Raw genomic sequence first — 23,160 nt, forward strand, 5'->3', positions numbered from 1 at the left:
AAAGGGACCTGGACTGAAATAGGAGAATCATCAACCGCCCTGCTGACTACCTCCAACGCCCCTATCCCCCCTCACAAAGCCCGCCCAGGCACCCACCCATCCCCCTTAACCCCTAACAGCCCGCCAGGGCAATGTGTGTCGTCCCCCCCTTGACCCAATACACTAAGCTTTGAGGTGCTACTAGGCGGGAATCTGTTGCCTTATCCCCCAAGCAGTGGTGCATGAATGATTGCAGGGCAGTAAGGACATATGTCCACATTTGAACACATCTGATTGTATCCTAAAGTTTGTTTTACCTTAGAAGAGCCCTCCAAAACAGACTGTACTTTTCCATTCATAACCATACAACAACCAGAGAAAATACACATGTCAAAAAGAAGATTAGTTTAGTCCAAACATACAAAATAGCCTCCCCAAAATAACAACTTCAGTGCAGGATGGCAGTTTGCATTTCTATGTCATTGCCTTAAGCAACTGTTCCTCCCAACCATTGTGTTTTACATGTTAATTTGCAACTCATAGGGATGACCTTAGGTCTTAATGGCAGTGTGCAACTGTTTTAAGGTCCTACTCCAGTCTCCTTTTTAGCTCATTTATCACCTGATTTACTTAACAAAAGCACATCTCAATAGGTCGTCCATGTATCCTCATGACATGGCACAAGTGGGGGAAGCTGATGACAGAGGGAACCAATCAGACCAACTCCTTGTAAGGCCTACGTCATGAAGTTTGCACTTGTGTCCCAAATGTTTTGTTGTTGTTCAAAACATATTTGTTTAGCCATAAGTATGTGTACATTACTCTACGTGGGAAATTATTTTTCAACTGGAAAAGTAAAAAAAAATAGCTGGAGTGTGTCTTTAAGAGTCCATTTGCTTCAATCAGTTATAAACCGAATGCAGCTCTTTGAAACTGAACTCCAAGGTACTACAGTAGACTACATTGACCCACAAACACAGGCACCTGGCTTCACTTCCTCATGTAACTGTGAATGAAAGAGTAATTATGCTGGGAAAGTTGAATCCTGTACTTAATTACTGTAGGATGTTCAGTGATGGAACTGCCAAAAACCAAAAGTTGCATCTGGGCTCCCGAGTGGCGCAGCAGTCTAAGGCAAGAGGCGATACTACAGTCCCTGGTTCGAATCCAGGCTGAATCACATCTAGCCGTGATTGGGAGTCCCATAGGGCGGCACACAATTGGCCCAGCATCGTCCGGGTTTGGCTGTGGTAGGCCGTCATTGTAAACAAGAATTTGTTCTTAACTGACTTGCTTAGTTAAATAAAGGTAAAATAAATAATCACTCCCTGGCACAGAAGGTTGGTGGCACATTAATTGGGGAAGACGGGCTCGTCGTAATAGCTGGAGCGGAATTGTTATGAACGGTATTAAACACATGGCTTCCCTGGCCATGTGGATGAAAAATATGTTTATTGAAAGCAACGCTAATAGGTGGAACCTATTAGCGGAACCCTGAAACGTCAACACAGACATTTTATTGTCCTCAAATAGGCAAATGATTTTCACAGCCCATAAACATCAAAGACCATATTATAGAACAACACAGCAAACAGACATGATCAAAAACACATGGACAGTAGTTGCAAGCACGAGTCAGGGGTATATTCTGTGTAATGATGGTGAGGGGCACCACAAAGCTTTTGCTGAATCATGCCTTGATCTTGCAACGTGAACAGTCTGTCTTGTGCCACTCTGACATGTAACTCATTCTTCCAAAGAATTCGTTATACAAGGCATACACAAAAAGTTGTAATTGATTATATTAATTTCATTATTCAACTGGAACTCAACCTAAAACATGTTTGTTTTGGACCGGAAACCTGAACCATGCATGCCAAACACAGGAGGTTGGTGGTATCATAATTGGAGAGAATAGGCTTGTGGTAATGGCTGGAGCGGAATAAGTGGAATGGTATCAAATACATCAAACACATGGTTTGATGCCATTCCATCCACCCTCGTTCCAGCAATTATTATGAGCCATTCTCCCCTCAGCAGCCTCCAAATCTCGACCGGACACAGTAGCGTCAACTGTATGTCCGTTATTGCTGAATCTGTAAGTGTAAGGACTCTCGCTAACCATTGATGTTGCACAACAATTGATCCAACGTCTTGCAAATTGTATGGTATAACGTCAGCTAGTGTGTTGGTATGGAGATCACCTCAAGAATGTGAGGGGCACATTACATCCAGCAGGGGAGTGTGCCAGGCGATAAATAATTCAACTGCCTCAAAGCACCTCAGCATGACTAAGGGCTTGGACAGAGAAAGGCTGTGCTGAGGGGAGTGTAGTGCAATTCCAATTCCACAGATGTGTTGCCCAGTGACTAAAACAGGTTTAGAGCACCTTTTCTTGAGAAAATGGCGGGGATGGATTTTGTATTAATGCTGTTGGAACACAAGTAGGTGTGAGTTTCATCTCCCTTGACCAGAATACTTAAAGTGTATATCTAGTCAGTTCAGTGACAGTGAGTAGTTCAAATGTTTAAGTCATCAAGTGGTGGAATTGGTGGGAAACACCTGGAAACAGAATTATTCCAGTGAAAATCGGTTTGCAATGTAGCTTAATTCTCAGGGGGATTTTCTCCAAAATGAAGTTTGTTCTGTGCAATATTATTTCCGCAGCTCCAGTGTTATCTTATCCCTGGGACTCATTTCTTATTCTCTGCCACTCACTCCCCAATTCCTTCATTCTCAGCCGATTACATTGACAAAATAGCTATCTACAGCTCCCTAATGGGGAAACTCATGGCAGACATTGCACAAGTGCTCAGGCACAAGTCAGTTAAAGTCTTTCACAAAAGCAGGGTGTGTGTGGCATTGAGGAAGATGCATATCACGAGGGGATGATTCAACAACTAGCCTACACAGGTTATGCGCAGTGGCACACGTGGAACAAGCAACTGTTGGTCAAAGCACTTCTACCTAGTGCTATACTTAAGTAATTTAACATTTGCAGTCGGGACACTCCAATCTGGAGAAATGCATGAGAGTAAACTCAGAGCAAGCCCAATCCAGGGTCTACACATTATCGGCAAGCAACTTGAAAACCTCAAAGTTCTTTGTTCCTGCTGTCCAGTTTCTGCCTCTGTGGTGAAAAGGGGGCTTGTACTATAGTTAACGAGGGGACCTCACATTGGAGTCCATGAATGAATGCAGACTTGTGAAATCTCCCTAAGAAGGGGGACACATTCCATCTCTGACCTGTTTGCAGCACATATGAAACAATGAAGACCATTATGTTGGGCTTTGAGCGCCAAACTGCCTTGGCCAGACATCAAAACTGACATCCACAGTCATGAAGTCCTTTCGGCAAGCAATTTATTGAACACAATACATCTGCTTACTTTGCTATTGTCTACAGAGCGATGTGTAATACTGTGCCCTGTCGGCTTGCGTTCTGTGAATAGAGGAACAACAAAAACCATGATAATTGACTGACTGGTTGGCGACCAAATGGTAGGCTCCCCTGTTAAATTGCTGAAATAATTTAAGAGGAAAATATACAGAATGTTCCCAATCTAGAAGAAATCTAAGGAATTTCTGTCTAGTTGATGATGTCATTGTGTGGATGAAAATACCCAGGAATCAGCATCTCCACCTCACAGAAGACTGTGAAATACATATGATTTACTTCCTGAGTGTGCCAACTGATGACACTGGAGATTTTAAAGGTTATATGGAAGTATTCCCTCCCCTGTCTTGTCAAAGACAGTGTGAAGGAGGAATGGTCTCAAATAACAACTACTCCCGAATGCCCACTCCAACAGGAAGGCTATGTGCAACATAACAGCTGAGGGCTTGTTGCTGTACATCCCACAACAATGAGGATTGTAGCCCATTTCAAATGCCCACATCACCAGCACGCATGCAAAACTCAGCAGACTTTAATCATTAGGAATTTATCATACCATGACTAGGCAGTTGTCACAGCACGTCTAACCGAAAACTCACAAAAAAGAAATTGCCATTATTTTTTCTTAAATCTCTATCATAGGGGTGACTACATTTCATTATGACCAATGTGTACATATTCTACATTTTGGATATATGATAGTTAGAAGATTCCTATTGATAGTGTACATAGTTTGAGATCATAAATCATTCTCTTACTTCCAGGCTAGCCACAGGCTATGAACTCTGGAGGGGAACATTATGTATTGAGAAATTGCACTGCTGTCGTTTAGTTGCAAAGTAAACGGCTACTCGCACGGCTAAATCTGTTTCGGTGGCACTATGTATCAAAGTGTATCTGGAAAAACTCGAAGCTATGACTAAGGTAATGATGAATGAAGAGTGTCGACCATCCTTGTCTCATATTTCACAAGAAGGTCCTGAATAGGGGGGTGGGGTGCGCACGGGGGGAGGTGGATTTGGGGATGTTCTTTGTGTGTCCCGTATAAAAAAAAAATGTTGTAACCGCGACGGAGGAGAGACAGTCACATGCATATATCCAATCCCATGGTGTAACTAGTGAGACGTTTGTATTTTGTGGTGAGAAAGAGGGAAAAGTGTTTCGAACACAGGCTGAATTCAAAGAATTGAGAAACGCAGTCGGCTTCAAGGTAAGATTAATACACGTTTATCAAGCAACAAAACGTTTTTCCATTTTACGAATGTTGTGCGCTTAGCTAGGTTAGTTGTATACATGTACCTCTTGAAGCAATTTTATTTTTCTCCAAATGTACTGCGTTTAACATGTGATATTGATAAGTAGCTAGCTAGTACATCGGTATATTGTTTGATTCGTGCTACTAGAGGTATCTCGCGAAATAGCAAGCTAGCCAATGTACATGGTCTTGAATGGACAGTAGTTTGTTCCTTCATTGTGTGAAAGTGATGGAAGCGACTGAACGTGGATTTCATCACCTAGGGCAAGGGTACTCAACTCTTACCCTCCGAGGTCCGGAGCCCGCTGGTTTTCAGTTCTATCTGAATTGCACACGCCTGGTATACCAAGTCTAAATCAAATCGCTGATTTGTAGGGGGAACAATGCAACAACAAAAAAAATGCAATGGAACTGGCATCGAGGTCCAGAGTTGAGTTTGATCGAACCCAGGCGGTGTCCAATCAGAAACGCATATTTTGAACGAGGTGTAAAAAAAATCATGTTAATTGGGATAATGCTCTAAGAAAACCAACGGTCAAAATCTCACGTCATAATACGTAAGAAATGTATTGGGGTTTTAACCCTTGTAGGATGGTCAAAATTAGGGAAACTAAATCAATGGAGGCAAGAAAAAGGTGGTCGAAAAATCTGGAAAATCGCGTCGCCTAGTCTGGATACTCTGCGAGAATTAAGGCTACACACAGGTTTGACCTACCATTGAACTCGTCACCTTTCATATCAAATAAAACAATATGAGGTAAGATGGATATCGATTTTGAGACATGACAAATAATATTTTCATATTTTAGCAGGGTTGCCAATCTTTGGAGATATCTGAGGTTTCCTATCGCGAATGTCAATGCTGTCACCCCTAGCGGGGGTTTTAGGCACATGACAAGGGTGGAATAGAAATGTTTAAAATTCACAGGTCAGGTGTATTTAAGATTTATTTTAAAGTTGAATAAACACAACTCAACAACTTGGTTTGAAGTTACTATGATATTTTTTTGTGTGCATGAAATTTAGAGAATGGCAACTGGGGGAAATGAATTAGTTAGAAATGTTAATAGAATACAGTAGTTTATTTTACAAAAAAACTTTAGCATTTGGAAACAGAGGCCTGGTAAGCACAACCAAACTGTGATTTTCTGTCTTTCCTTGTCCATAAACTGCTTACAAGGTAAGGAAATCATTATGTAATGTTGTAATTTTATGTTGTCTAACAAGACAGCCTTACAACAGTTATTTCCAGTTTAGCGTTTTGTGCCAATATTAATCTCTCCTTGTTCATTTACAAAAATGTTATTTTATTTAACTAGGCAAGTCAAATAAGAACAAATTCTTATTTACAATGACAGGATACCCCGGCCAAACTCTTAGCCCGGACGACGCTGGGGAAATTGCGCGCCGCCTTATGGGACTCCCAATCACAGCCGGTTGTGATACAACCTGGAATCGAACCAGGGTCTGTAGTGAAGCCCCTAGCACTGAGATGCAGTGCCTTAGACCATTGTGCCACTGAATGTTTTTTGAGACACCAATAAGGAATTAATGTGGGTGAACTGTCCCTTTTTAAAATAGGACTGTTGGAAATTCCACCTAGAGGTACACAATTATATAGAAAAGGATGTGGACAACCCTTCAAATGAGTGGATTTGGCTATTTCAGCCACACCCCTGGCTGACAGGTGAATAAAATCGAGCACACAGCCATGCCACCTCATAGTCAAACATTGGCAGGAGAATGGCCTTACTGAAGCGCTCAGTGATTTTTTTTAAACGTGGAACCGTTGAAGTGCTGTTATTGTGAAGTGGAAAGTCTAGGTGCAACAACGGCCAAGTCTAGGTGCAACAACGGCCACACAAGCTCACAGACCGGGACCACCGAGTGCTGTAGCGCGTAAAAATCTGATTCTAGTGTTTCTTCTGTTGCAACACTCACTACTGAGTTCCAAACTGTCTCTGGAAGCAACGTCAGCACAACAATTGTTTGTTGGGAGCTTCATGAAATTGGTTTCCATGGCCGAGGAGCCGCACACAAGCCTAAGATCTTCATATGCAATGCCAAGTGTCGGCTGGAGTGGTTTAAAGCTCACCGCCATTGTACTTTGGAGCTTTGGAGACGTGTTTTCTGGAGTGATGAATCGTGCTTCACCAAATGGCAGTTCGATGGACGAATCTGGGTTTAGTGCATGCCAGAAGAACACTACCTGCCCGAATACAACTGTAAAATTGGATGGGGGAAGAATAGTGGTATGAGGGTGTTTTTCATGGTTCGGGCTAGGCAACTTTGTTCCAGTGAAGGGAAATCTTAATGCTACGATTCTGTGCTTCCAACTTTGTGGCAACAGTTTGGGGAAGGCACTTTCCTGTTTCAGCATGACGATGCCCCTGTGCACAAAGCGAACTCCATACATAAATGTTTTGTCAAGATCAACCCCCCCCCTTATCTGCAGGGTGCTGAAACAAACTGCGGCTGAGCTGTTGTTGCCCCTAAACTTTTCCACTTCACAATAATAGCACTAACAGTTGACCAGGGCCGCTCAATCAGAGCAGAAATTTGACAAACTGACTTGTTGGAAAGGTGGCATCCTATGACGGTGCCACATTGAGTTACTGAGCTCTTCAGTAAGAGTGGTCTACTGCCACTGTTTGTCTATGGAGATTGCATGTATGTGTGCTCAATTTTATACAGCTGTCAGCAACGGGTGTGTCTGAAATAGCCAAATACACTAATTTGAAGGGGTGTGTGTGGGTGGAGTCATTAACTAGTTTATCAACCATTCCACAAATGTCTTGTTAACAAGCTATAGTTTTGGCAAGTCGGTTAGGACTTATACTTTGTGCATGGCACAAGTAATTTTCCCAACAATTATTTACATTGAATTATAAGTGAAGTAATCTGTCTGTATCACAATTCCAGGGGTTCAGAAGTTTACATACACTAAGTTGACTGTGCCTTTAAACAGCTTGGAAAATTCCAGAAAATTAAGTCATGGCTTGAGAAGCTTCTGATAGGCTAATTGACATAATTTGAGTCAATTGGAGGTGTACCTGTGGATGTATTTCAAGGTCTACCTTCAAACTCCCTGCCTCTTTGCTTGACATCATGGGAAAATCAAAAGAAATCAGCCAAAACCTCAGAACATTGTAGACCTCCACAAGTCTGGTTCATCCTTGGGAGCTATTTCCAAATGCCTGAAGGTACCTCGTTCATCTGTACGCAGCTGTATCGCGTTCATCTGTACGCAGCTGTAGGTACCTCGTTCATCTGTACGCACCTATATCGACATAAACTGAAAGGCCGCTCAGCAAGGAAGAAGCCACTGCTCCAAAACCGCCATAAAAAAGCCAGACTGCGGTTTGCAACTGCACATGGGGACGAAGATTTTAATTTTGGAGAAATGTCCTCTGGTCTGATGAAACAAAAATATAACTGTTTGTTTAGCCATAATGACCATTGTTCTGTTTGGGGGGGGAAAGGGGGAGGCTTGGAAGCTGAAGAATACAATCCCAACCGTGAAGCAAGGGGGTGGCAGCATCATGTTGTGGGGGTGCTTTGCTGCAGGAGGGACTGGTGCACTTCACAAAATAGATGGCGTCATGAGGAAGGGAAATTATGTGGATATATTGAAGCAACATATCAAGACATCAGTCGGGAAGTGAAAGCTTGGTCGCAAATGGGTCTTCCCAAATGGACAATGACCCCAAGCATACTTCCAAAGTTGTGGCAAAAATGGCTTAAGTACAATATAGTCAAGGTATTGAAGTGGCCATCACAAAGCCCTGACTTCAATCCTATAGAAAATTTGTGGGCAGAACTGAAAAAGAGTGTGCGAGCAAGGAGGCCTACAAACCTGACTCAGTTACACCAGCTCTGTCAGGAGGAATGGGCCAAAATTCACCCAACTTATTGTGGGAAGCTTGTGGAAGGCAATGCTACCAAATACTAATTGAGTGTATAAAAACTGAGTTTAAATGTATTTGGCTAAGGTGTATGTAAACTTCTGACTTCAAGTGTGTGTGTGTGTGTGTGTATGTGTATATGTATGTATATATATTTTATTTATTTATATATCTATATATATAGATATATATATTATATATCTGTGTATTGTCCCTACACTGGTCACCTAATCATCCTCAACTCCCAATCGGCTCATTCATCCCCCTCCTCTCCCCTATAACAATGCTGTAAATGAAAATGTGTTCTCAGTCAACTTACCTGGTAAAATAAATAAAACACTAGAATCAGTTACACATTTGGGTTTACAATCTGTTTGGGCAAAATAATGTTGATTAATCAGGTCACCCTTCCAAAATTCATGCTAAACGCGCCTTTTCAGTGTTACAGCCTAATTATCCTAGTGCTAAATTGCCAATGTCCAAACAAGGTGAATTTAATGTAGCTTATGGATCTGGGCTAATGAAAGTGGTGGATTCAATTCGACTTGGGTGGTGTACCTTATATACCAGGGTATTTTGGAAATGGCAAAGTGATGGTTTTTCAATACATTTTCATATTTGTAATACTTTAAGTAAATACTTGCATATTGCGTTCTAAATTTCCCCTGTCACATTATTTTGTATTATGAAGTTTACTGTAGTTCCCCAGAGCAGTTCAGCAGGTCACATGTTTGTTTGTAAATAGCACAAAGGGAGAAAGCAGGAGCAGGTGAGTCTAGCGGCGTATTGACAGGGGTCACGTTTTTTTGTTGTTGGTTAAATGGTGATCGGGGACGTGCAACTATAGTTTCCATTCACAGAAAATACATTAGTGCAACACATTCGGCAGAAATTTTATTTTCATCAGATGACAGAAGTGCAATGCTATTTGGCTGGCAGCCACACAAGTGAGCATACATTGCTTTTTAATTGTATTTTTGTTGTTGCAAAAACGATGCGTGGCCATCATACTTCATAGAAAGAATGTAGCAAGCTACATTTCCTAATGTTTTTCTTAAAGTTAATCTGGCATTTTATCAGAGAAGTGTATGTTGGCTACCCTGAGAAAAGCCCGGGAGAAAGGTACATCAGTCAGAGCATCGTCACGAATTCTCATCTGAGTGGAGAAGTGCAACTGAAGCACAAAATGAGTCTGATGAAATTACAATATAAACCATTTAGATCGCAGTTTACAAAACACAGCAAGATATGTTGTCATACGTGAAAAATTGAAGAATTCTGCGTTAACGCTACCCCTAAGGTTAACTTGCTAGTTATGTAAGTAAGTGGCTGAATTAATAAGGTGATGGGGCATCATATTGTGTTAGCTTTCTGCCATGTTTTCGAAGTCAACGCCCTTTGGATGAGTTATCTTTACAGCTGCCACTGCTATCTTTTGATTTCCTAGAGGGGTTTTTTTCTCCTCTGCTCCTCCCCAATATTTTCCTCTCAGTTCTTGGCCGGTCTGCTTCTCCACCATCTTCTCTGTGCAGAGCAGGCAGGCCAGTTGCCCTAGCAACTCTAGACTCCACACAGACACAGCTTTGTACACATGTTGCTCCAGAGCAGGAACTGTTCTTCCTTCAGACAAGCATGCATCTCAACTTTGTTCATTTGCACAATGTCTCTCGGTCACATTTGCTTGTAACTCACCACAAATTACATTCGGTAGCTGGATTGCCTGTCTTTGCAATTCGTTAAATCATTTTAGTTCTTTAACATATTTTGATAGCAGGCTCAATGGAAATTTGCTATTACTTGTGCTACATTTGGTAGCATTCTGGTATACACCTAATTTCCATTTTTGGGGGGATGCCCACTTGTGTACAAAGACAATAATACTATAAATCCCGGCATGAGACAAGGACGATATGAACATCTGGATACCGCCCAACCCTATATTAAATCAGTAGTAGTATGTGACAGCCTATTATCACATGCTGTCATAAGGAAGCATTTTGGGACAGGTCTGAAAGAAAATGTATTTATTGATGTTTATGTTTACAAAACAGCTTTCAAGTTGCCATGCTGATATTTTGAGTTCATAGACTTTGATCGGCGCTTGAATGAACGTGCCTGTCCAGTCTGCCGTGGCTGCAGTCCACTCTTATCATAAGGGGCATTTCTTTACAAACGCATCCAATCGCCTTGGTCCCGGTCCCTTATTAAACCAATCACAAGCTTCAATCTGCTGCGGTTCACAGTGCTGTGGCAGAAAGATTATGGATGTCCCGGGTGAAGCCGCCGCGGTTACAATGTTTGATGTAGAATTTCAGGCACATATATGCTCTGATTTTCAAAAAGATTTGGAGACACAGTTGAAAAGTTGACTCGCTCAATATACTTCAGCAATAAGGCCCAATGGGGTGTGGTATATGGCCTATATACCACGGCTAAGGGCACTCCGCATTGAGTTGTGCTTAAGAAGGGTTGTTCTTAAGCACAACTCAATGCGGAGTGCCCTTAGCTGTGGTATTTAGGTTATATATCATTAACCCCTGAGGTACCTTATTGCTTTTAAAAACTGGTTGCCAACACAGTAAGGCAAGAAACGACACATCTAAATTGAAAATGTTGCTTTCATAAATAAGTTAATGAATACATTCTGCCAGAAAAGTCTCATTGCTAGACTGGTTGCTATGCAACAACCACAGGCTAGCTAGCAAGCTTACATTAAATGTATGCAAAACATTTTCCTGTGGTTTAAATGTAACCAAAGGAATTCATGTTTCAAACACATTCTCAAATGCCATTGAAATGGCAGCAGCGGTATGAGAACCAGCACATTCTTGAACATGCAATACAGCTTTCCTCAGTACGAAATCCTCATCGACCCACTGTGCTGTCAGACTCATAATGCTCATGGGGCTGACATCGCTGGTCCTAATGTCAGTCGTGAAGCAAGTAGCTCATGGATTTGTTTTAACAATACTGTGGTACTCCGGTAGGGCAACATCTGAAAAATAGCGCCTACTTGGTAGTGTGTACCAGTACTCGACCGGTCGGTGAAAGCCAACATCATCCACGACAGAGAACGGTTGATTGTCAAGGCCAATGAATTCCATTATCTTGACGTTAAGGAATTTCGCATTTTGAGTTGTCTCGCTGAAATGTTCTTACTCTTTCAAATGACTGCTCAACTTGTTGACTGCTCGATCCACACAGTGGACATTGTGGGCTAGGTTAGGAATGCTGTGGTGCACGTGTAACGCTTTATTTTTTGTGGCGTCATTCTGTCATCTACCTACGTTATATACAGTGGGGCAAAAAAGTATTTAGTCAGCCACCAATTGTGCAAGTTCTCCCACTTAAAGACGAGGCCTGTAATTTTCATCATAGGTACACTTCAACTATGACAGACAAAATGAGAAGGAAAAAAATCCAGAAAATCACATTGTAGGATTTTTAATGAATTTATTTGCAAATTATGGTGGAAAATAAGTATGTGGTCACCTACAAACAAGCAAGATTTCTGGCTCACAGACCTGTAACTTCTTCTTTAAGAGGCTCCTCTGTCCTCCAATCGTTACCTGTGTTAAGGAGAAATCTGTCTGAAATCCGATTTTTTCTATATATTACGGAAAAAGCATTATCTGAGTACGGCGCTCAGAGCCCAAAACAGCCAAAAGAAATATCAGCCATGTTGCGCAATCAACATCAGTCAGAAATAGCATTATAAATATTAACTTTTGATGATCTTCATCAGAATGCACTCCCAGGAATCCCAGTTCGACAAATGTTTGATTTGTTCCATAAAGTCCATAATTTATGTCCAAATAGCTTCTTTTGTTAGGGCGTTTGGTAAACAAATTCATAAGCGCGTTCAGGTCCAGCCGAACGTCGACTGCAAAGTTCAAAAAGTTATATTAAAGGACGTAGAAACTTGTCAAACTAAGTATATAGAATCAATCTTTAGGATGTTTTTATCATCAATGTTCCAACCGGAGAATTCCATTGTCTGTAGAAAAGCAATGGAACGAGAGCTACCTCTCACGTGAAATGCGCGTGACTGAGATCAAGGCTGCTGCCAGACCTCTGACTCAATCCCCTCTCATCCAGCCCCCCTTCACAATAGAAGCCTGAAACAATGTTCTAAAGACGGTTGACATCTAGTGGAAGCCTTAGGAAGTGCAAAATGACCCATATCCCACTGTTTATTCGATAGGGGCTCAAAAAGTTCAAAAACTACGAACCTCAGATTTCCCACTTCCTGTTTGGATTTTTTTCTCAGGTTTTTCCTGCCATATGAGTTCTGTTATACACACAGACATTGTTCAAACAGTTTTAGAAACTTCAGAGTGTTTTCTATCCAATACTAATAATAATATGCATATATTAGCATCTGGGACTGAGTAGAAGGCAGTTTACTCTGGGCACGCTATTCATCCAAAAGTGAAAATGCTGCCCCCTATCCCAAATAAGTTAATTAGGGATAGATGTCCCGTCGGGACAATTGTAAATCATGTAGCGCCATGTGTCGATCGCAGATTTTTAGAGAAACAATAAATGCTGGTGTCTTACATAGGCCGAAAGCTTTAAATTCTTGTTAATATAACTTCATTGTCCAATTTACAGTAGCCTTTACTGTGAGAAAAATACCATGCTACTGTTTGAGGAGAGCTCAAAACAACACACATTTTTTCACCGCGACAGGTTTGATAAATTCACCTCTGAAGGTGAAATGTGTACCTAAATCAGAGCAAGATTTCAGAATGTATCAGAGATGACATGAAGTGTTGCTTTGTTAGATGAAATCCTTTTTCATATCCTAAAAAAGGTCCATATAGCATGCACGATTGATTTTGTATTTCTACTTGTTCAGTTTGCAAAGAAAGGAATCTGTGAAAATCTAACCCTAAATCTTGTTTCAACCAGTCAAATTACGTTTATGTATTCCTCAGAGATCCTAGAATGTAACCAGACTTCACTATATCATTAGGAGTGTACTATATCCTATATGACACCAAATTTGGTCAGAGAGCGACGCCTTCATGGTGCGCCGATGACTCGGGCGGTGTTCACTTGTTTTGACTGTTACTTTGTCAAATAAGCACCAATCAGGGTCAAACAAACAAACAAACAAATAGCTAGATAGCCAATGAGCTTGGCTTTACGCAAGTATGTGGAAACCCTGTATCTGTCGCAGAATTTTGCAAGCCTTTTCCTTTTGGACAAAAATTGCAAGAATATGGAGAGTTATGAAAACTTACAATATGGCTACTAATACTGGAAAAGCCAAATCAATGTCCAAGTATACAGATTTGACGATATTCTTGCAGAAAAGTGTAATGTAAATGTACATTTTGGCAAATCGTGAAGGACACCTGGGTGACTTCACACGAATTGTCATGTAGCTTGCTCATACTTCATCTGAAACTTTGCACATACACTGCTGCCCTCCTGTGGGCACCATCGGTATTACAACCTTTCTGGTGCATTTCAAAGATGGTGGTAGAAAATAAATACAAAAGAAACGGTTGTTTTTCTCCCTCGTATTTCTTCTATTGTGTCATTCTCCTGTGTCATTCTCCTACATTCAATTGACATTTCCACAAACTTCAAAATGTTTATTTTCAAATGGTACCAAGAATATGCATATCCTTGCTACAGGCAGTTAGATTTGTTTATGTCATTTTATGTGAAAATTGGAAAAAAGGACGCTATCCCTAAGAAGTAAGCGCATCACAGGATGCAGTGGCCAATTCATTGAAAGCTTTGGTTTGCTTAAAAAGAGCGGGTACTACCCATGTGCTAAAAATAATAATGCTAGAGGGAATTTCGAGGAGTTTTTTTACGAGGTGCTGAATCCCCTATTCTTAACCACTAAGAATGGGCGGCTACAAATCAGACTGTAAACAAATATAAACAGCCTACCTATCAGTCTTGTAATTTCTTTCGCCCGGTCAGAATCAACTTGAAGGAAGAATCTTTTTATTTGTTTCAGTCTTGTGCTGGTGTACGTACTGGGGTGACGTCAGCGTAAATGTGTTAACATATGAGGTGTTGGCAGCTGCATAGTGTGTGGATAAATACTGTTAAAGTTGTAACCACAACTCTGTCCATCGCCGTTGCAATCTACTGGGAAGGCAAAATGTTCCAAAATTTGAGATTTCAACAATGGTGTTTCCTCCAATTCTATCGGGCCCACCACTCGCCATGGTAAAGAATTAGTTCCCTGCTGCGCCTCACAAAATTAAATTTTGAAATTAACTAATAAGATATATAATTTGTATTACAATGTGCACATAGGTTGCCGATGTTTAAACGGAATAGACAGAGATTTACTTTAAAGGCAGGCCTACAACGCAGCGTAGGCGCATAGCCTATGCCTAGTGTTTTTATATAGTACGTTAAAAAAAATGTATTAATTCGGGTTCACAGTGCGGACGGGAACGGTTCGGTCGGATTACATATACCGGTACACCCCTACTTTTTACTATTTTGCTGCGTTTCTGTTTTGCATGTATTTTTGTCCCAGAAGTGGGTTATTTATTTATTGCTGGGTAATTATTTTAATTTCAGATGTTGCGTTAGTGCAGAATTCTGTGTTTTTCACGCATGGCATTCAATTTTAAGTTCCAAATTTAATTAGACTCTCTGTGATTATCAGAAACATCTCATCCATCCTCCAAACTGTCCAAACCATAAGCTTTCTCTCTGCCTGTCTGCAGACAGTGCGGCGAGGGTGTGTGTGTGTGTGGCAGGAGTAGCTGTCAGTGGCATTTTCGTTGCTGGGTTACGTTTTAATCAACAGGAATTTTAAAAGGGAAAAGCTTGACTGAATGGACTGGCTAGCCAAAATAAACAATGACTAGTCAATTAACACAATGAACACTGCTAGGGTTCTTTAACCCATCTGCAAATGAGACTGTGACAGAGAGACTGTGACAGAGAGACTGTGACAGAGAGACTGTGACAGAGAGACTGTGACAGAGAGACTGCCAGGGTAGAGGAGAACGTTGCAGCTAATGCTAATAGCCCACAAACTGCAAGTGCAATACACAGAAAATTGAGATGTATTCACATGAAGGAAAAAGTAGTAGATGGTGTGTCAGGTAAACATGTTTTGGTCTTTATGAGCAGTGTGGCGAAAGTCAAATTTAATTTTATTGGTCGCACACACATATTTAGCATATGTTATTACGGTTGTTGCAAAATACTTGTGTTCCTAACTCCAACAGTGGAGTAATATCTAACAATACACATGCACCTAAAAAGTAAAATAACCTAATTTCGAAATATTAGGTTTTGAGCAATGTCTGAGTGTGTGTTTTATATATTATGGCAAGGTGCTCCATCATGCTGGAAAAGGCTTTGTTCTTCACCAAACTGTTCCTGGATGGTTGGGAGAAGTTGCTCTCGGAGGATGTGTTGGTGCCATTCTTTATTCACGGCTGTGTTCTCAGGCAAAATTGTGAGTGAGCCCACTCCCTTGGCTGAGAAGCAACCCCACACATGAATGGTCTCAGAATGCTTTACTCTTGGCATGACACAGGACTGATGGTAGCGCTCACCTTGTCTTCTCCGGACAAGCTTTTTTCTGGATGCCCCAAACAATTGGAAAGGGGATTCATCAGAGAAAATTACTTTTCCCCAGTCCTCAGCAGTCCAACCCTGTACCTTTTGCAGAATATCAGTCTGTCCCTGATGTTTTTCCTGGAGAGAAATTATCTTCTTCGCTGCCCTTCTTGACACCAGGCCATCCTCAAAGTCTTCGCCTCACTGTCTGTGCAGATGCCCCGATCCCGCAGCTGAATCAACTTTAGGAGACGGTCCTGGCACTTGCTGGACTTTCTTGGGCGCCCTGAAGCCGCCTTCACAACAATTGAACCGCTCTCCTTGAAGTTCTTGGTGATCTGATAAATGGTTGATTTAGGTACAATCTTACTGCCAGCAATATCCTTTCCTGTGAAGCCCATTTTCTGCAAAGCAATGACGACTGCACGTGTTTCCTTGCAGGTGACCATGGTTGACAGAGGAAGAGCAATGATTCCAAGCACCACCCTCCTTTTGACGCTTCCAGTCTTTTATTCAAACTCAATCAGCATGACAGAGTGATCTCGTCAACACTCACACCTGTGTAAACCAGAGAACCATTGACATGATGTCAGCTGGTCCTTTTGTGGTAGGGCTGAAATGCAGTTGAAATGTTTTTGGGGGATTCAGTTCATTTGCATGGCAAAGAGAGACTTTGCAAGTAATTGCAATTCATTTGATCACTCATAACATTCTGGAGTATATGCAAATTTGTGAAATATTTGTGTCATTCTCAACTTTTGGGCACGACTGTAGAAACATCAAGGATGATCAATGGAAACAGGATGCACCTGAGCTCAATTTTGCATCTCTATTTTAGAATAAGGCTGTAACGTAACAAAATGTGGAAAAAGTCAAGGGGTCTGAATTAGAGGTCGACCGATTAATCGGAATGGCCGATTTTCAAGTTTTCATAACAATTGGAAATCGGTATTTTTGGGCACCGATTTGTTTATTTTTAATTTAACACCTTTTATTTAATCTTTATTTAACTAGGCAAGTCAGTTAAGAACACATTCTTATTTTCAATGACGGCCTAGGAACAGTGGGTTAACTGCCTTGTTCAGGGGCAGAACGGCAGATTTTCCCCTTGTCAGCTCAGGGGAACCAATCTTGCAACCTTAACTAGTCCAACGGAATAACGACCTGCCTCTCTCTCATTGCACTCCACAAGGAGTTACGCGAATGCAGTAAACCAAGGTAGGTTGGTAGCTAGCATTAAACTTATCTTATAAAAAACAATCAATCGTAATCACTAGTTAACTACACATGGTTGATATTACTAGATATTATCTAGCGTGTCCTGCGTTGCATATAATCTGACTGAGCATACAAGTATCTGACGGAGCGGTGGTAGGCAGAAGCAGGCGCGTAAACATTCATTCAAACAGCACTTTTGTGCGTTTGCCAGCAGCTCTTCGTTGTGCATCAAACATTGCGATGTTTATGACTTCAAGCATATCAACTCCCGAGATGAGGCTTGTGTAACCGAAGTGAAATGGCTAGCTAGTTAGTGCGCGCTAATTGTCGTTGTGTTGCTGGTTCGAGCCCAGGGAGGAGCGAGGAGAGGGACGGAAGCTATACTGTTACACTGACAATACTAAAGTGCCCATAAGAACATCCAATAGTCAAAGGTTAATGAAATACAGATGGTATATGATAACTACAACATAAAACTTCTTACCTTGGAATATTGAAGACTCATGTTAAAAGGAACCACCAGCTTTCATATGTTCTGAGCGGAACTGAAACGTTAGCTTTCTTACATGGCACATATTTTACATGGAACATATTGCACTTTTAGTTCTCCAACACTTTTTGTTTTAGCATTATATAAACCAAATTGAACATGTTTCATTATTTACTTGAGGCGAAATTGATTTTATTGATGTATTAAGTTAAAATAAGTGTTAATTCAGTATTGTTGTAATTGTCATTATTATAAATAAAAATAAATTGGCCGATTTGATCGGCATCTATGGTCCTCCAATACTCGGTATCGGCGGTGAAAAATCATAATCGGTAGACCTCTAGTCTGAATACTTTCCGCATGCTCTGTACATGTCGCAATGATTTTGCTTTTGTCAAATAAACCTGGGTCAATGGTAACCTGCCTACTGTCATACCTTGTTCATAGACTGCTTACAGGGTAAGGAAACCAATAGTAATTTGGGTGAAGTATACCTTTTAACATTTTTCAAATACATACACTGAATATAAATAGAAATGCAACCATTTCAAAGATTTTACTGAGTTACATACAGTTCATATAAGGAAATCAGTCCAAATTCATTAGGCCCTAATCTATGGATTTCACATTAGGCTCACCCACTGGGGAGCCAAGCCCAATCAGTCAGAATTCGTTTTTCCCAACAAAAGGGCTTTGTGGATGGATTATCTTGGCAAAGGAAAAATGCTCACCTACAGGGATGTTAACAAATTTGGGCCCAATTAGCTTTTTGTGTGTATGAAAGATTTCTGGAATGTTTTTTATTTCAGCACATGAAACATGGGACCAAAACCTTACATGTTGTGTTTATTTTTGTTCGGTGTAGATTCAATGGTTCTAAAGACGTTTCTAGGAAATTTACAGTGTTATACAGAGCAATGAGTGCATTGAACTCCAATCTTATATAGCGCAAGTGAACAGCAAACCTGTTTTTGTTTTTTAAACAAATAAAGCAACACCTCCCGGCACAACACCTCTCATGTGACCTACTTGTGTGTATGTACTGACATATATGTGTAACTGGTTAATGCACACACAGTACATGTTAATGTATGTAAATTTGTAAAGTCTTCTGTAAAAAAAAATGTTTTCGTGTCGGACCCCAGTAAGACCAGCTTTCGCCATTTGCTGTGGCTAATGGGGATCCCAATAAATCAAAGGATCAGCTCTGGAAAATATCTGTGGTGAAAATATCTAATGGGATTGTTCTAAAAAAATATCAGAATTGGGCTGCACTGCTTTGATAACAAGGGAGTGAGCACCAAGTCTAGGTCCAAACGGTTCTTTAAAAGCATCTAACCCCCCCCCCCCCCCCAAGCCATACGACTGCTGATATATATAACTTTATTTAGTAAATATTGTCTCAATTGCATTGTTGGTTAAGGGCTTGTAAGTAAGCACTTCACGGCACATTCCAGTTGGGCCTAGTGATATAGGCCTATTGCATGAGATCCTTGCCCGAACATGTGCCTTCTCAAGAGGGAACTTCTGTTATCCACACTGAGCGGCCTTTGAGACACATTGCTGTTAATGCCACCTGGTGGACATTACTGATATCTTGCTGATGGATCACCACATTTTTGTCCTCTTTCATAGAAAGAGACCTACACTGTCAAACAGAAAAAGGCCTTCATCACCGGAGACACATTTTATCATTTTATTGGTACATGCAGGTGTATAACACATCTACACACTTCAGTTTGTTGGTGTACTTAATGTACTGCTGCCCTACAGGCAAAAGGTCTTATCTTCATATTATTTAGGCAGTTTCCATATTGTAATATTTGTGGGCACTGAATCTGATTTTATCTTTGGCTCTCACACTGTTGCAAAATCTCGTACTGAGGAGGAATCCCTCATCATTCTTCAGCAATGAGCTGCACGCTTCTGGTAGTTGAGGCTGATGTCATTATAGAGCCTGGTTAGACATTTCTTGAGAAATCTAATATTTGAATATTGATTCTAGATACTGCCTCACTTTCAGGTGCTCCTATACAATAGTCTAATTTGCTAATTTTCCCTCCCTCTTTCCCCCATATAGATCTGAAAGTCTCTCTCCCCCCACCCCGGAGGCACCATGAGCTGGAGTTTCCTGACGCGTCTCCTGGACGAGATCTCCAACCACTCTACCTTTGTGGGCAAGATCTGGCTCACACTGCTTATCGTCTTCCGCATTGTGTTGACTGCTGTGGGAGGCGAGTCCATCTACTACGATGAACAGAGCAAGTTTGTGTGCAATACCCACCAACCCGGTTGCGAGAATGTGTGCTACGACGCCTTTGCACCACTCTCGCACATCCGCTTCTGGGTGTTCCAGGTGATCATGATCACCACCCCCACTATTCTGTACCTGGGCTTCGCCATGCACAAAATCGCTCGCATGGACGACGATGAGTACAAGCCCCGCGGGAAGAGGATGCCGATGGTCAGCCTAGGGACCAACCGGAACTACGAGGAGGCGGAGGACAATGGCGAGGAGGACCCCATGATCTCCGAGGAGATCGAGTTGGAGAAGAAGGAGAAGCCTAGCAAGAAGCACGATGGACGCCGGCGCATCAAGCGCGACGGCCTCATGAAGGTGTACGTGTTCCAGCTGCTGTCACGGGCTGCTTTCGAGGTCTCCTTTCTGTTCGGCCAGTACATTCTCTACGGCCTGGAGGTGTCTCCCTCGTACGTGTGCATGCGCTCGCCCTGCCCACACACAGTGGACTGCTTCGTGTCGCGTCCCACGGAGAAAACCATCTTCCTGTTCATTATGTATGCGGTGAGTGCCCTCTGTCTGCTTTTCACTGTGCTGGAGATCCTCCACCTGGGTTATAGCGGCATACGGGACTGTTTCTGCCGCCCTCGTCCTCGCCCCCCAACCCCCCACCAACTGGCCAGCCAGCATCCCTCACAATGTGGCCGCCAGGTGCCCACAGCTCCTCCAGGCTACAACACAGTGCTGAAGAAGGACCCAAAAGGTATGCGATTGGATTACAACCTGGGCGACTCGGGCCGTGAGTCGTTTGGGGACGAGGCGTCGCAGCGGGAGCTGGAGAGGCTAAGGCGGCACCTAAAGCTGGCCCAGCAGCACCTGGACCTGGCCTACCAGAATGAGGACAACAGCAGCACTTCGAGGAGCAACAGCCCTGAGTCCAACGGGACGGCCGTGGAGCAGAACCGCCTCAACTTTGCCCAGGAGAAGCAAAGCAGCACCTGCGAGAAAGGTGAGTAGGCTGTGCCACGCGTCACAAGATGTACATATTCAGTAGTAATTTGCATGGCATATCTATGTTTTAATTTTTATAGTGGATAGAATCAATGAATGGATGTTATGTAGACAATTTTACTCTATACTTCAAACTGACGTTAAACATTTTTCCCCTTGCCTTCAGGTTTACGAGCATAACTTTGTCATTGGCCCACCTGGCCCTCTCAGGATAAATTCTTGCATCTGGGACAGTAGGGGTACCAGGGAGCATTGTGTGGGGACAGGTGTGTATGTGACTTGAGGAGGATGAATCCATCTTTCTTTCAGTGTTGAGTCCAGTGAACGTTCAAGGGAAACATGCCAAACTTAACGAGCAGCGCCTTCCTACCCAGCTATACTTGAGCACATCTGAAGATCCAAAGTGTCCACAAACTAGTTTTCAGAACATTCCTATTCGTCTCAGGGTAGCTGTGCTGTTTTTTTGGGGGGGAATACTAGTGTTTCCTCTTGTTTGTAGTTTTTCCCTCTGCTGGAGTTTAGAGGTCAATCTTAAGTTTGCCTTCAACCTAAAACTGGAGTTTACATTTCAGCCATTCTAAGGTATGGGCAACCCAAGCGTGTCGCAAAAACATGTCAATGTGTAATTTTTTTATGTGTGTGTTTTGTGAGGAATAGGGAACCACGGTGAGTCGGTGTTTGGGGATGTTAACTGGTATGGTAATAGTTGTGTTAGAAGTGATATTATGGAGTGAATAACTGTCTTCCATGTGCAACAGCTTACAATGAGCAAATGGGTAACTATTTTGGGTCAACCACCAGAAACAACAGTTACATTTGAGTTGTAGCACAGCAATATGTAGTTTGCAGAAAGAGAACTAACCTGCTTTCATCATGAACCTCCCCCTTCCCATAAATCTGACTGTTGCCAAGTCTGGGAACTGGAAGCCTATTTTGGCACCTTTGTCCAAAGGATTTAAAAAAAACCTGGGTAATGCTTGAATTCATGTAAATTGTTATCTTGTCTGGTAATGTTAAACATGCTTTTGATACTGATTTCTTCCATTTTGTTAGTTTAACATGGAAAGTGTTTGGACGACATTGCAAGATTAAACCTTTAAGGTCAGGATGGCCAAATTGTAACTATGAAGTTTACTGTTGTCTTTTTGGGATTTCTACATTAACTGAGGGACTCAACAGATTGGGAGTTATTTTCCATATTGAGGACCATCCACGATTTGTGGGTAACGCATCTATGCCATACACCAGTTGAACTCTGGGTCTTGTTCAGTAGGGCACAACATAGCAATGTTTTGAAAGGGAAAATGTAATTAATCTTTCTTATAGGATAAGGTCCTGTTTTGTGCCTACTGAACATGAACCAGAGACCCAAGATTTAAAAAAATATATATACAAACAACGCATTTACTCTGTCGAATAGCATTTTCAGAAAGTAATTCAAGACCCCCACAATTCAGGGTTATTTTTCTATATTGTTTTGTTCAGTGTTTTCTCCTGAAATTAGGACATGTAGATTTGTGGCTCTGTGTTACTTCTCTATGCAATTCAAAATGTATGCTCGGTTCAGTGTTCATTATTGAGGCATTGATGCAAGTAACATTCAAAAGCCTTCAAGCTGTTAATAATGACCCCCATGCGGCAGTCTCGGTGACTGTTGTAAATGTTATCATTGTTATCTTTTTATGGTTGAAACGACCCAATGCCTTGAATGTGATCTTATGCCATCAGTGCACACATTATATCAGCAGTGCCATTAAGTGTCAACTGTCATCTCAAACAATTTGTTTAAATACTTTTGTATGAATAGTATTTTTGTGCTCAATTTCTTAAATAAACTTTTCCTAATAAATCCATGTCTCCTGTGATGGAAAATTGTATTGTTTGTGCTTTTCCTTTAACACATTTCTGTGTTCATGCAAGCGACTGAATGAATCATCAGTATTTGGCAGTACGGCCAGAACCTGGTTTTGAGAAACGGATGTCCGTTTCAAGGTTTCAGCTTGGAGAAGAAGCCTCGTGAGTTATTGGTCTGTCGCATGCATGACCCAGTATTGGTCGGTCGCATGAATGAAGCAAACGTTTCGGGGATGTTGGCAAATTACACCTTAT

The 23,160-nt window shown here is 41.7% G+C and overlaps 1 protein-coding gene across 3 annotated transcripts; it reads left to right on the top strand.

The window, feature by feature from the left end:
- Window positions 1–4,168: 4,168 nt before the first annotated feature.
- LOC110519995 (gap junction gamma-1 protein) lies at window positions 4,169–22,900 on the top strand. 3 transcript variants are annotated; one of them, XM_021596937.2, is made up of 3 exons: window positions 4,169–4,300; window positions 19,882–21,049; window positions 21,218–22,900. In XM_021596937.2, the coding sequence occupies exons 2-3, from the start codon at window positions 19,918–19,920 to the stop codon at window positions 21,229–21,231; spliced, it is 1,146 nt and encodes a 381-aa protein (XP_021452612.1). In that variant the 5' UTR covers window positions 4,169–4,300; window positions 19,882–19,917; the 3' UTR covers window positions 21,232–22,900. The 3 variants fall into 3 exon arrangements, with proteins under 3 accessions (XP_021452612.1, XP_021452610.1, XP_021452611.1); XM_021596935.2 differs by lacking the exon at window positions 4,169–4,300 and adding an exon at window positions 4,350–4,586; XM_021596936.2 differs by lacking the exon at window positions 4,169–4,300 and adding an exon at window positions 5,147–5,388.
- The last annotated feature ends 260 nt before the right edge of the window (window positions 22,901–23,160 follow it).

The sequence above is a fragment of the Oncorhynchus mykiss genome, chromosome 3, assembly GCF_013265735.2.
Source record: "Oncorhynchus mykiss isolate Arlee chromosome 3, USDA_OmykA_1.1, whole genome shotgun sequence".
NCBI lineage: Eukaryota > Metazoa > Chordata > Actinopteri > Salmoniformes > Salmonidae > Oncorhynchus > Oncorhynchus mykiss.